At 53.4% G+C, this 14,808-nt stretch overlaps 1 protein-coding gene across 1 annotated transcript; it reads left to right on the forward strand.

Moving 5' to 3' along the window:
• The first annotated feature begins 6 nt into the window (after positions 1-6).
• Ephb6 (EPH receptor B6) lies at positions 7-14,756 on the forward strand. The gene is made up of 17 exons (XM_013021680.1): positions 7-300; positions 7,830-8,031; positions 8,311-8,375; positions 8,643-9,426; positions 10,059-10,214; positions 10,350-10,700; positions 10,860-10,984; positions 11,107-11,269; positions 11,600-11,714; positions 11,969-12,021; positions 12,200-12,319; positions 12,427-12,674; positions 12,852-13,025; positions 13,448-13,597; positions 13,867-14,060; positions 14,176-14,331; positions 14,448-14,756. The coding sequence occupies exons 2-17, from the start codon at positions 7,932-7,934 to the stop codon at positions 14,554-14,556; spliced, it is 3,063 nt and encodes a 1,020-aa protein (XP_012877134.1). The 5' UTR covers positions 7-300; positions 7,830-7,931; the 3' UTR covers positions 14,557-14,756.
• The last annotated feature ends 52 nt before the right edge of the window (positions 14,757-14,808 follow it).

The following is a 14,808-nucleotide window of genomic DNA, read 5'->3' on the forward strand; positions in this document are numbered from 1 at the left end:
CGGGGACGGGCGATCGCGGCGCGGGGGGCCCTTCGAGGTTGCCTCCCCCCACATCTACCCTGCCGCGCGAGGGTTCGCCTCCAGACCCAGCCTCTGACGCCGGATCCCCGTCCACCCCAGAGCCGCAGACCGCCCCCCGCCCCCGGCGCCCGGCGGACCTGGGCCTCGGGTGAACGGGGCGAGGGGAGGAGGGGGTGGGGGTCCCCGGAGCGGAGAGGACGCGCGCGGCTCTGGGGACAGAGGTCCGGGAGCCGCGGCCTCGGGGGGCGCAGAGCGCACGGAGCTGAGGCCGGCAGCCAGGTGAGCCCGGGAACCGCGGGCGGCGTTGGGGGAGCTGGGGGCGGGGGACGGGGTCAGCGCGTCTGCGGACAGGGAGACTCAGGTTTGCAAAGTAGATGGGTTCTCCCCCCGCCCCAGCCAGGGCCTGGGCACCCCCTGTGGGGAACCTACCTAGAGCAGGGATTTAAGGGGTGTTGAACTCTTACCCCCCCACCCCACCCCACCAGCCGTGCTTGTGGATGCGCCGTGAACCCTGGGCTATTAGGACCCCCTTCCACCATGTTCCCAGAGACCTTCCTCTGGCTTTGGCTCTGGGGTCCTGACCTGGGCGTTGTGGGGGTTCTTCCCAAAGGCCTGGTCGTCAGCATTCTGAAATGGAATGCCCATCCTAACTCCAGTGAGCTCTCTCCCATGCCCTAGGAGCTGGGAGGAGCCAGAAGCCTGGTCGGCTGTGCCCCCCACTCTCTCCCCCGCAGGTGTTAGCTGAGATTCTGCTCCCTGCCAGACCCGCCCCCCCTCAAACTGCAACCAGAGTCTCTTGCCTGTTCCTGCACAGGACTCCACCCCCCTGCCTACATCTGGGTACTAGGCCCTGCGTGCCTTCACCCCTGCCTACTGATCTTGGCAGTCTGGCACCCTCTCTCCTCCCATCCCTGGGGGGGCTGGCGTAGGCCCAGCAGAGCTGATGTTGTAATGTCCCTGGCAGTGCCCATGGAGAAGATCTGCCCAGCCTGTTCCCAGTCAGTTAAGTCAGGCCTTCCACCCGCCACGGGAGTTTGACTCAGGCTCTGGAACAGGAGATGATAGCTCTGAGCTGAGAGACCAGAGGCTGGGAGTGGTGGGGGCTCTCTGTAGTCCGGGGCAGCTGTCCCACTAATGGGGAACTGGGGACTTGGTGCTGCTCAGCTGAGCACCAGCCTTTTCAGGGCAGTGGACATTTTCCTTGGAGGAAGATTGGGATGGGTGGTGTTTCGGACCTAAATGACCTAGGGAGAAGGTTGTTCCATTGGCGTCTGTTGGTCTGTTAAGGGTGTACGAAGGTGGCCAGGACAGCGCAGTTTCTAGAATGCTGGGAGTCATAGACCTAGATGGCTGAGCGGTGGACAGCAGGCAGCCCTCCCAGCTCCTCTCCATTCCTTCCTCCCTGGCCTCAAGGGGCCCAAGATCTCCTCTGCACCCCAGGTGGAAAGGGGTTGGCAGTGTCTGGAAGGCATGAAGACTCGGTTTCCCTTTCTCTGTTTGGCTCTCTCTCTGGAAGCATCCCCAAGGGGACCGGTTCCCAGCTGGACTTGGGGTGTTACAGGGCCTCCAGAAAAGGAACAGGAGCTCCCAGGACCCCTTACAGAACCAGCCCTACACAAGCACACAAACACACCTCCCAGCTGCCTGCTGCTGCCCACCGCATTCATATGCATTCCTTAGCCTTCTGCCAGGTAGACATACCCCCAGGCACCTGCGGACAAAGGTGCTGCATCTTGCCCTCACCTAGCTTTCACTCCTCATCCCTTCTACACATGTACCACTTGTTCCAGAACTCTCCTTAGCACTGTCTCCCAGAGACATGCATGGGCCTGGTTAATGCGTAGTTAGAATGGCTCATTCTCTGCCTTCTGTCTGGCTAGATCCAGGCACTGACTGCATTTTAAAAGGCTCCCTAGGCCTGGGAGTAGGAGGCACATGTGTCTCATGAGTGGGCATGAACTGGAGGACATTCTGAGAGGCAGGAGGCCTCCGGGGACCTCAGGACTGCCCTCAGCTAAATAGTCCACCAATTAGCTTCTCCATCCTGGACAGCAGAGAGGTCGAGAGCTGGAGGACAGCTGCCTCCTCCTCCCTGTCTGTCTTAGCTGCCACCTAAAGCCCGATGGGATTTTTTTTTTCAAGGCAGAAGGCCAGAGCACGGAGAGAGCTACTCTGAGGATCTCCAGCATACAGATGAAAGAGTACAGGCTGAGCATGGATTATGCTGGAATTTCCTGGGCATTGAAAAGCTGCTGAGCAGGACAGAGGACAGGGCCATAGGCTGACACCCCCTCCCTCCCCAACGCTCACCCTGCAGTTAACAGGTGTAAGAACCAGACCAGCAACCGCCACAGACCTAAAACCACTGGCCTGTCTGTCCTCAGGGATACTCCCTCTCCTGGACAGCAGCCATCCTAGCAATCTGGAGCCAAATTGTTTCTCTGTTTCTTCTAGCAATGATACCTTTCTGATAGGCTAGCCACCTCCACAGCCATTCCCCTCCATGGCCCTTTCCTTCTGTAGTCCCAATTCCTTAACTTGACCTTGTAGGAGAGAAACTTGAGGCTGATTTGAACTTCTTGGGAGAGGGGGTTTTGAGAGAATATCCAGGGATAAAAGTTTATCTGGCCTTCAACTGCTCCACTCTCAGTCTCTATTTTCCTTTTACCATCTAAGAAGATCCTTAGATATTTTCAAATCCAGAAGGTAAAAGGAAGAAGAGATTCAATGTAAATAGAGGCTGTGTTTGTCTAGGTTATAAAAGCATCTTCCTTTCCTTGTTTAGATTTTTAACTATAAAAATAAAGTATGCTGTTGTAACAAGAAGAATATCCAGAGAGGTGTAAGACAAAATTAATTATCCCCACCTACATCCTCCATCTCTACATCCTCTACCTCCTACCACAGCTAGTTTTAATGATCTAATATATCTCTGTCATACCTTCTTTCAGGCCAATTTGGCTTATAAGATCAATTTTTAAAAAAAATTACTTTGTAGATCGAGATGCAGAAACTCTATTAAGTAAGCTGGATTTGTTTTTACAAAGTATAGGTACTTAACATTTAATTTTAGCAGTTAATTTTTAAAGCTCTTACAGATTTGCTAATTGAATATGCTTGCAAATCTTTCATTTTTCATAGAGAACAGACTGCGTAAGCAATGCTCTACGAGCTACATTTCTACATCTCTAATTTTTGCCAGTTTCTGAAAATAAAATACAACCTTGCTGCCCAAGACTTTTCCTTGCTTTTTTATAAACCACAGAAGTGTGGCAGGCTCTAGTGTCTCCTCTGTATCAAAAAGACAGAATGTGTTATCTACAGAAACCGAGCTGGGATTTTATTTTATTTTTTTAATCACAGGAAACTTTGTCTAATCAGTCTCATTTTCTGAGCTATCATTCTACATCCACATTTTTTGCTGCTTCGAGTGTTTTATATTTTTAAAACTTTGTACACATTTGAAATATGAATGTTTTCCTGATTGAGACCAGTTTTCTGCACTTTTCTGTTGTTGTTGCAGGATTTCTAAACCCTGGCCATTTCTTCTCATGAGCTGTAGTAGACAGAGGAATGGAAGGAAGGCTAGGAGAAGGAGGAGTTAGGGTCCTGGCCTTGTAGGTCATATCTTCCATCGATCTCCACCCTTGTGTGGCCACAGGGATGTACTGGGCTGTGTCCAGGATGCTCTCCTGGACCAAATGCAGAGATGTTGCATTCCTAGAACCAACGAAGCTGTCTTCGAAAGTCATTTTCTAAGTCCTACCTGTTTAATATTCCAGGCATGAGCTGTACTTGTGTTCTTGTCTCCTGTTTTTCTACCTTTGAAACTTGCTTCAGAAGAACCTGCGGTTGTATGAATTAGTTGACAGCAATTTATTCCATATCTTAAGCTTTCCTCCTCTCTTATTTTCTTTCTCTTAAGACAGATACACTGAACATTAGTTTTATATGTTAAAAATGATCATTGATTTGTCAGAGAAGCAAAACCTGATCAAATTGCCTATTCTGACTCAGCAACTTTTCCCCCCTCCCTGAAGACACTTCTTTTTAACGTTCAATATTCTGTGTCTGAATCTGAAAGGAATTCTCATCCAACATGAGAATGCACTTCTGGATTCCTTTAAGATCTTTGTTTCTTTTTAATTGATTACCTTTGTTCTTAGTAAAATTTCAAAAAAAAAAGTGGCTCAAGCAACAATCTACATGTAGTGTTTCCATTTATTCTTTCTGATTCTTGAAGACAGAAGCTAAGTGTCTTTAGCATATTTTTTAAGTGCTTTTACTCTTTTCTGGACCTTTCAGAGAAAGGCCAGCTTCATGTTGTCATAAAGATGCATGATAGGTTCTACGCCAGAGCACCATATTGCAGTCCCCAAACAGTGTTACTTTTATGTGTCATCAAAGCCAACATCTTGTCCTTCCTCATGTTCTAGAATGTTCCATGCTGTACAACCAATATTTCTGGTGGTGCATCTTTTCCTATCTTGCGTTGTTCTCTTTCAGACAACAATGGCAAAAATATCATTGTGATGTTAACAAAACACTTATTATTTCTTCTTCATAATTGTCTAGTTGTAAGTTTAGGTGGGCAGTGTTTATTGTTACTTTGTATACAGATTACAGAATGTGTGCATGTTCCACTGCAAAGAGCCTATTTTATGGCGTATCTTCTGGGAAAAACAGTGAAACAATCTTCCTGGCCTACAAGCTTTCTTTGGGCATATTCTGTTCTTGATAAGCCTGTGCTGGAAGGCTGTGGCTCTGGACAGAATCTGATTTGCTTTGGTGTGTCTAGCAAGTCCTCCAAGGAAGGTTTTAGATTTGGGTGGTTGGACCTGCACGGTGAATTGTTCCAGATGTTTACTAAACAACTAGTGTTGATAGACCAGCATTGTGGAAATGAAGAGGGCATTGTGTACTCTTATTCTGTTATCTCCCTTCTCTTCTCTTGTGCTGGTAGGTAATCTGTGAGTGATCCCAGAAGTGTTTAGGAGTTATTTGAAGAGAATCTCTATGTTTGTTTTTTTTTTTGGGGGGGGTCCGGTCATGGGGCTTGAACTCTTGGCCTGGGCGCTGTCCCTCAGCTCTTCAGCTCAAGGCTAGCGCTCTACCACTTGAGCCACAGCGCCACTTCTGGCTTTTTTCTTTTTTGCTTCTGTGGTGCTGAGGAATCGAACCCAGGGCCTCATGCATGCAAGGCAAGCGCTTTACCACTGAGCCACCTTCCCAACCCTCTCTATGTTTTTTTAAGGAACTAATTATTATGTGGAAGTGCCTCTTAGTTGCTTCCACAGGCTCTGAGTTGAATTATTTTGTGCATAGGGTATCAGAGGGATGGTTGGTTTCAGTGACTCATTGGAAGATGGCCACTGTACCTCGACCTATAAGAATATAGAAAAGGTGTCTCTCCATGAGAGTTTTATGAGGCTGACACTTGAAGGTTTCATCTTACAGCACAGTTACCATGACCAGAAGAGAAATGAAGGGTGCAAGAATTAAATTATAAGTTTTATTATTGATCATAGTGAAGTGTGGTTTCATGGCTTGGTTTTGGTTCCATTGGGTCACAAGACAACACATATCCAAGGGGGCAAGTCCTTTCTTGTGAGCAATATGAGCATCATGCCTCCCCCTGCTTATTTTTCTCAACCATAGTAAATCAGTCAAATTGTCCTGTCTGGGCAACACACAGACTTTGAGACAAAACAGCGGAGAGAGACAGAGTACCACCCATCTCTAGATCAATAAACAGAGAAGATTCCCGGTCCTCTGGTCTTCCTGTCGCCCTAGGGCCACGCCTACAGACATAGCTTGTAGGCTTCGTGCTCTGGCTTTCAGAGACTCAGACAGGTTTCCTAAGCCAGAAAAATTACTCTTAGGGCATAGTCAGTATTTTTGATTCATCTTACTAGAAAGTTAACTATACTCTTAAAAGAAACTTTTAATGATTTAGTTGAAAAGATATTACATGCACGAACATTTTAAATATAGAACTTAGACTACAACAAGAAATAAATCTCCGTGCCCCCCAATCTCCTTCTTTTTCTTTCTCTTCAAGTTGCATATATCCCTCCCAAAATACCCTCCCATACATATGTATTTGTTCTTCTTAAGCTTGAAAGTGGGAGATGACACTGTTTTTCACATCCTCCTTTCACGTGGAAATCATTTTCATATCTGCACATAAACAGCCCATGCGCCTTGTTAAGAATGTGTCACCATCTCCCAACCATCTTTCTATTCATAGACAGTCTTTCCCCTATAAGCAATTCACAGACGCTCATGCTGCCACCAGGCTTAGACCTGTAATCCCAGCTATGCCGGAGCCTGAGATCTGAGGATCAAAGTTTGAAGCCAGCAGGAAAGTTTTAAAGAGGCTTTTCTCCAGTGAGCCATCAAAAAAACCAGAAGTGGAGTGTGGCCCAAGTGGTAGAGCACTAACCTTGAGCAAAGGGAAAGCACTCTGGCCTTCAGTTCAAACCCTAGTATACATAGACACACATGCGCGCGCGCACACACACACACACACACACACACAGTCCACAGGATTTTCTTCTTCAAACTAATATGGTGCACCTGAAGAATTTCCTAGAAGTAGAGCCACTAGATGCCTATAGCAGCTGTCATCCACACATCAGTATCACAGTGTGAACTCCTAAGCAGCCACACATTGAAGAAACCCTGTTACTCGTATTTTCTCCAGCATGGTGTGTTATTCATCTCATAGGTAGCAATGATGTCATATAATCAATTCCACCTGCAATAACAAAAATGTCACAGATCAAGTGACTTTGAAACAATAAAAAGTTATTTGTTAGTGTTTGGAAGGCCAGTCTGAGATCAGGAGCGCCCGCATGACTGGGTACTTGTAAGGGCTCCCTTCCTTGGTTGTAAATAGTTCTTTTATACTATAGAGAGAGGGAGCTGGAAATCGCTTTGGGGTCTCTTTTCTAAGACCACTAATCCCCTTCATATAAATCCTTATGACTTAATTATCTCCCAGATGCCTGGCCTCCTAAAACTATCACCACAGTGGCCAGTATATAAACATCCAGTCTATAACAAATGACACATCACTGTTGTTCTAATAGGCCTTCCTTTAAATATGAGCAAACGATGCATCTTTTCCTATGTTCTACGCTTTTTCGGTAAGCCATGGGAGGGAATGCCCCCCTTAGGGTAGAGAATCTTTGTTCAGAAAGTGTGCCTACATCACTTTCCTCTTCTTACACAACCTCATTTATCTTTCAGAATCTTGATGCCTGTGCTCTTTCTACATCTGTTCCACCTTCTCTTCCTCATACCCCACAGCCATCTCTCTGTGTCCTTCTCACTTCCCTGCCTCCGTGAAATGTCTGGAGCATCCATAGTGGTATTACAGGGGGTGAGAGCGGGGGGGGGAGGGCATAGCGGGGGGACACACTAGCACCAGGAGAATTCAAGTGTCTTTAAGGATAGAAAATCTTCTGCACCACCTGTCTTTAACAAGAACAGTTTTCTAATTTCCATACTGCTGGCAGAGCAGGGGAGGAGAGTAAACGGGAAAATTGTAATAACTTCTTCCAGAAGAAAAGAGTAAAAGTAAAACTGAGCCGGCATTACCCTATGCTCCTCTAAGGAGACCCCTAAGACACATTCACATAGGGAGTAGAGCTGAGCAACCTGGTACGTGATCTCCCATGCAGGTCGAGTCTGCATGACTCACTACAGACAGGGAGAGCTGCAGGTGACCCAGGACCCGGTGTGGGCAGCTGGGCTGTGTGTGGATCCTCTCTCCTACCCCTTCTGATTCTGTGTCTTTCTAGGAAGCAAGCTTAGCTGCAGATCCTCAGGCTTTGAAAAAGCCTCAGTCCCACCAGGGAGCAGAGTGATGGCCGGGGCAATGGTGGGCACCCCGAAGATGTCCGATGGCTACTGAAGGGACTATCCAGTCAGGGAACCGAGTGGCGGGCATGGTGTACAGCCTGTGGATCCTGGTCCTGGGGCCCTCAGTTCTGGCTCTGGAAGGTAAGGAGAGGAGGCAGAGACTTCCTCTTTTCAGGGGAGCTTAGGGTGGGTGGGAAATAGAAGATTCAAAAAAGGCAAAGAAGAGGGCTGACTTTGATCAAAAAAGGAAAATGTAGGACCCGATCATGTATTTCAGAAACAGGATCCTGGCGTTGGGTTCCTGCTGGCTAGTTAAATGGACCAGGGAAGGAGAACTCCTTCCTTCTCCATGGGGGTGGAGTGGGGGTTAATAGTGCTAGCTGGAGGTTTGGCAACATGTCCCCCTTTATCTCTGGACAGAGGTGCTGCTGGACACCACAGGAGAGACCTCTGAGATCGGCTGGCTCACCTCCCCACCAGGTGGAGTGAGTGTCACTCTTCATTCATTCTTCCCCACCCCCCTAGTCCCCTAGAGAGCCCTGCTCAGGAAGGGAATTCTGGGTAGAGGGAGTAAGACTCCTCCCTAGAGGAACAAAATGGAAAGGCATCCACTCCATGCTTGGCTTGTGTCCATTTTAAGGCTCAGTGGAAGAGGCTTCTCCTTTACTGTCACCCTCCCCCTCCCCCCTCCCTCCCTAACCCCTGAGCAGCTAATACTTCTCCTGGTCCCATTTCTCGCCCCCCTCCTGCAGTGGGACGAGGTGAGCGTTCTTGATGACCAGCGGCGCCTGACAAGGACCTTCGAGGCATGCCACGTGGCGGGGGCCCCTCCCGGCACTGCCCAGGACAATTGGTTGCAGACACACTTCGTGGAGCGGCGAGGGGCTCAGAGGGTCCACATCCGACTGCACTTCTCCGTGAGGGCATGCTCCAGCCTGGGTGTGAGTGGGGGTGCCTGCCGGGAGACCTTCACCCTGTACTACCGCCAGGCCGAGGAGCCAGACAGCCTGGACAGCGTTTCAGCCTGGCATCTCAAGCGCTGGACCAAGGTGGACACTATTGCTGCCGATGAGAGCTTTCCAGCCTCATCGTCCTCCTTCACCTCCTCCTCCTCCTCCTCCACGTGGACCGTGGGACCTCACAGGACCCATCAGCGCGCTGGGCTACAGTTGAATGTCAAAGAGCGGAGCTTTGGGCCTCTGACCCAGCGTGGTTTCTACGTAGCCTTTCAGGACACCGGGGCCTGCCTGGCCCTTGTCGCAGTCAAGTTGTTCTCCTACACCTGCCCGACTGTTCTCCGTGCCTTTGCCTCCTTCCCTGAGACCCAGGCCAGTGGAGCTGGGGGGGCCTCCCTGGTGGCAGCCGTGGGCACCTGCGTGGCTCACGCAGAGCCCGAGGAGGATGGAGTAGGGGGCCAGGCAGGGGGCAGCCCCCCCAGGCTGCACTGTAACGGGGAAGGCAAGTGGATGGTGGCTGTCGGGGGCTGCCGCTGCCAGCCTGGCCACCAGCCTGTGCGTGGAGACAAGATCTGCCAAGGTGAGAGTCATGCCCCCCCACCTGCTCCGCACCCCTCCTTCCCAACCTGCCCAGCGCCTCCCTCCTGTTCTCACCTCGCGCTCCTCTCCTGAATACCAGAACCCTTGGTCAGGAAGAAGCCAAATGAGGAAATGACCCGTTTCCCCCAATTTCAGTTTCTACAGCACACAGAGTTAACTCATAGCCACCCTTTTGATATTTCTGGAAACTGCAAAGCCTTCGCTAGCAATTGCGAAGAATCCCAGGGATTTGCCAGCCTAATACGTGATAGAGATCAACAACTGTCGAGTTCTTGGCTTAGCATGGGAGGCAAATCCTTTGTGTCCCCCGCCCCGGTCTGCCGTGGGTATCTGGGAAGGAGGTGGAAGGTGCTGGTAGGTATGGTGAAGAACATGGCAGGCCTTGCCCACCTGCAGCCCCCAGCCCTTCTCACTCTGTCACTGGTGGAAATGCAATTCTTTCCCCATGACTGAGAGACTAAATCTTTGCTGCAGGAAAGAGGGGGCCAGGGCCAGGTCTCAGGAGGGATGGAGAGCTATGGAAAGGAAAGGGGGCTATGCAGGTGCACCGGGGTCTTGGGAGGGGCAAATGGAAAGAGTATGCCCTCTCTGTTCTCCTCTCTGTCTCCTCAGCCTGCCCCAGGGGTTCCTATAAGGCCTTGGCGGGGAATGCCCCCTGCTCTCCATGCCCCATCCGTAGCCACGCCCCTGACCCTGCCGCTCCTGTGTGCCCCTGCCTCCAGGGCTTCTACAGGGCCAGTTCTGACCCCCCAGAAGCCCCCTGTACTGGTAAGTCCCCAAGGACCACAGCACAGAAAAGAGCCTGGGAGTGGAGGGCTGGGGTGCAACGGCAGGGAAAGGGGGAGTCCCAACTCCCACCTTCTGGCCCACACCCTCCCGTTCCCCCCTTCCCACCCCACCCAGGCCCTCCATCGGCTCCCCGAGAACTGTGGTTCGAGGTACAAGGCTCAGCGCTCATGCTTCACTGGCGTTTGCCCCAGGAGTTGGGGGGCCGAGGAGACCTGCTCTTCAATGTCGTGTGCAAGGAATGCGGGGACCACCCGGAGGGTGGCGGCGGGGCCACATGTCGCCGCTGCAGGGACGAGGTGCATTTTGACCCCCGCCAGAGGGGCCTGACCGAGAGCCGAGTGTTAGTCGGGGGGCTCCGAGCACATGTCCCCTACATCTTGGAAGTGCAGGCTGTCAACGGGGTGTCGGAGCTCAGCCCTGACCCACCCCAGGCCGCAGCCATCAATGTCAGCACCAGCCACGAAGGTGAGCGCTTTGTCCACCGGAAGGACGTCCTGCCTCAACTCCTCAGAACCCCCTTCCTGCCTGCCCTCCAGTCCCTGGTCTGAGGACCCTTGCCTCCCGTGATCAAGGCTGATCCCAGAGACTCACACTCCCTCCTAACGTCACCGCCCTGCCATTCAGTCCCCTCTGCAGTCCCCGTGGTACATCAGGTGAGCCGGGCGGCCAGCAGCATCACCGTGTCCTGGCCACAGCCTGACCAGACAAACGGGAATATCCTAGACTACCAGCTCCGCTACTATGACCAGGTGCGCCACACCCACGGGAAGGGAAGGTGTGAGCTATGAGGAGACCTCGGACAGCAGTGGGGTGGAGGGGGGAGACAGGGCCCAGGCTTGACCTCAAGTGAATGAATGACCGCTGCCCACAGGCAGAAGATGAATCTCACTCCTTCACCCTGACCAGCGAGACCAACACTGCCACTGTGACACGGCTGAGCCCTGGGCACATCTATGGTTTCCAGGTGCGGGCACGGACTGCAGCTGGCCACGGACCCTATGGGGGAAAAGTCTATTTTCAGACACTGCCTCAAGGTGAGGGGAGGCCTAGATGGGCAAGAGGGAGGCCCAGATGTCTTTGCCATGTCCTTGACCCAGTCTCCTCCAATTGGAGATCAGTGGCTGACCCCTGACCTTGGGGCTATGGGAGGAATGCTTGTGGGGTTGCAGACACACACATACACACACACATCCTGTGTGCTCTGGGGGTTGTGGCGTGTGAAGTGTAGACATGAGTGGGTGTGTGTTGCAGGAGTGTGTATACGTGACCGTTGTGCATGCCTGTGTGCAGGCGAGTGGGGTGCGGCTGCTCTCTTGGGTTTATATCAGGCTTGGCTCCCTGTGACCCCAGTGCTGGTCCCTTAGGTGAGCTGTCCTCTCAGCTTCCAGAGAAGCTGTCCTTGGTGATTGGCTCTATCCTGGGGGCCTTGGCCTTCCTCCTGCTGGCAGCCATCACCGTGCTGGCGGTCATCTTCCAGCGGTGAGACCCCTGCCACTCCCGCCCAACCTGCCCAGCCCCGTTCAAGCCCTGCTGGCTTCAGAGCCATAGCCCCCACCCCACACCCTTCTCCCTGGAGCGGCCCTGAGCCTTGTGCAGCCATAGAGAGGAGGGGCCTGGCAGTGTCCTGTCCCCTCGGGACCTCGGTTGGACAGACTACCCGGCAGGGTGGTCACAGGTCGGCACCATGGGGCAGAAATGGGGGCATCATTCCAGGTTGTTGGTTTATCCCTCAGGAAGCGCCGTGGGACCGGCTACACGGAGCAACTACAGCAGTACAGCAGTCCAGGTGGGGTCACAGAGTGGAGCTGGGGTTAGGGGATTTGGGGCTGGGGTGATGGGAAGGCCCGGTGAGGGGGGGGCGGAGGGTGCCATCTACACCCTCTTCCAGAGGGGAGAAGGCATGTCTGAGTATCTGGGTACCCAGCCTTGAAGCACACGTCCTTAGAGCATGCCCCATCCTGCAGGACTTGGGGTCAAGTATTACATTGACCCCTCGACCTATGAGGACCCCTGCCAGGCCATCCGAGAACTTGCCCGAGAGGTGGACCCCGCGTATATCAAGATTGAGGAGGTCATTGGGGCAGGTACCGCAGGGACAGGGAAGCTCTGGGGAACTGGGGGGCTGGGGGGTCTAAACACAGTGGAACACTGCTTGGTCCTTCCTTGAACCCCCCGACACCTCTTCTCCCAGGGTCCTTCGGAGAAGTGCGTCGAGGCCGCCTGCAGCCACGGGGAAGGCGGGAACAGGCCGTGGCCATCCAGGCCCTGTGGGCTGGGGGTGCAGAGAGCCTACAGATGACCTTCCTTGGCCGGGCTGCACTGCTGGGCCAGTTCCAGCACCCCAACATCCTGCGGCTGGAGGGCGTAGTCACCAAGAGCCGGCCTCTCATGGTGCTGACAGAGCTCATGGAGCTCGGACCCCTGGACAGCTTCCTCAGGGTCAGTTCCGGCTTGCGGGGAAGGGAGGGGGGAGGGGGGGATTTCTGGGGTCTGGGGGAGCTTCGCTTCCTGCCTTTTCCGGGGTGGGCGTCACCAAATTCACCTCTGCCCTCCCACACTGCTCTGGCGTGCCAGTGGCCCTGCCTTCCTCACTGACCTCTGCCCCCTGCCCTTCAGCAACGGGAGGGCCAGTTCAGCAGCCTGCAGCTGGTGGCCATGCAGAGGGGGGTGGCCGCCGCCATGCAGTACCTGTCCAGCTTTGCCTTCGTGCACCGCGCCCTCTCTGCCCAAAGCGTGCTCGTGAATAGCCACCTGGTGTGCAAAGTGGCCCGCCTGGGTTACCATCCTCAGGTGAGTCCTGGATCCAGTGGGCTTGGTATCCTTCAGCAGGTGCTGGGGGGTGGAACGGGATCTGGGGTGGGCGACTCAGGCGGGATAATAGAGGATTGGGGGACAAGGGGGTTGGAGGCTTTCCCCCTGTGATGGGAGAAACAAGTCTGCGTGAGGGGCCATGGAGGGATTTCAGGGACTAAGGCGCAGAAAGGAATTGGGGAGGACAGGAGGCCTACAGAAGTCCCATCCAGCGCCTGCCTTCCCTCCTCCTCCTCCCCCACCCCCACCCCCTATTAGCTGGCACAAGTTCATGTTCTCTGCACCTCAGAGTCTGCATCCCCTGGCCATCCACCCTGCGGGGTCGTTAAGGAGACCCTGAACTCCGATCCCAGCTGGGTCAGTGTGATTCCCTCTGTGTTCTTGTGGCCTGTGCCTCTCAGGGTCCGAGTTCTCTGCTGCGCTGGGCCGCGCCCGAGGTCATCACGCACGGGAAGCACAGCACGGCCAGCGATGTCTGGAGCTTTGGGATCCTCATGTGGGAAGTGATGAGCTATGGGGAACGGCCTTACTGGGACATGACTGAGCAGGAGGTGAGCGCTTCGCCTGCCCCTGGCTCTACCTTGCCGCTCCTCCTGCCTCCCTTCTGTGCTCTGAGCCCTCCATTCTTTAGTCTGCTCACATGGGAAAGTCTTCAGAACTGGTGAAACCAGACCAGCCTCTTTGGGGGGAGGGGGAATCCTTCCCCCCTCCTGCCTCAATGCTGCCTCTGACTCCAATCTACCCCCTTCCCCGCCTTTTCCTCCTAATACTCCTCTCTACTAGCAATAGCTTCTCATCACCGTGTTTCCTGGCCCCCTAGGTACTAAATGCAATAGAACAGGAGTTCCGGCTGCCCCCACCTCCAGGTTGTCCACCCGGACTACATCTGCTGATGCTTGACACATGGCAGAAGGATCGTGCCCGGAGGCCTCACTTTGACCAACTGGTCGCCGCCTTTGACAAGATGATCCGCAAGCCAGACACCTTGCAAGCAGATGGGGCCCCCGGGGACAGGTCTGGAGCTTGGGGTTGGAGCCTGGGGAAACTAGATACAAACCAGAAAGGGAACTGAGGAGAGAGGGCTAAGATGAAGAGGAGAGCCTGACCTGCCTGCCCCTTCCCACCTTAGACCTTCCCAGGCGCTCCTGAATCCCGTGGCTCTGGACTTCCCTTGCCTGGACTCACCCCAGGCCTGGCTCTCGGCCATTGGGCTGGAGTGCTATCAGGACAACTTCTCCAAGTTCGGCCTTTGCACCTTCAGCGATGTGGCTCAGCTGAGTCTGGAGTAAGTGGGGATTTGGGGAGGAGGGGGCAAGGATGCTGGGCCTGACTCGAGGGAGGGTGGCATATCTGGGATCTTGGAGAAGCAGGCCTCGATCTGACCCTCTCCCTCCCCACCAGAGACCTGCCTGCCCTGGGCATCACCCTGGCTGGCCACCAGAAGAAGCTGCTACACAACATCCAGCTCCTCCAGCAGCACCTGAGACAGCCAGGTTCGGTAGAGGTGTGAGTGAGGCCCGGGCAGGAAGCCGAGAGCCAGCGATGCTATGGCCCAGGACTGGATTCAGGGCCATAGAGACATGAGTGAGATAGAAGCCAGGATCCATGTTGAACCCTTCGCCTGGACAGGACGTCCAGTCATCTGGACGCTGCATTCCCCAGCCCCAGCCTCTCCCACATTAAAGAAAAAGAAGGGAATTTACAAGCTCAGGTGTGTCCGGGCCTGAGTCGGTTGGCAGGGAGGGCTCAGGGAGGCCCTCAG

This window comes from Dipodomys ordii, unplaced genomic scaffold (assembly GCF_000151885.1).
Source record: "Dipodomys ordii isolate 6190 unplaced genomic scaffold, Dord_2.0 Scaffold56, whole genome shotgun sequence".
Taxonomy (NCBI): Eukaryota; Metazoa; Chordata; class Mammalia; order Rodentia; family Heteromyidae; genus Dipodomys; species Dipodomys ordii.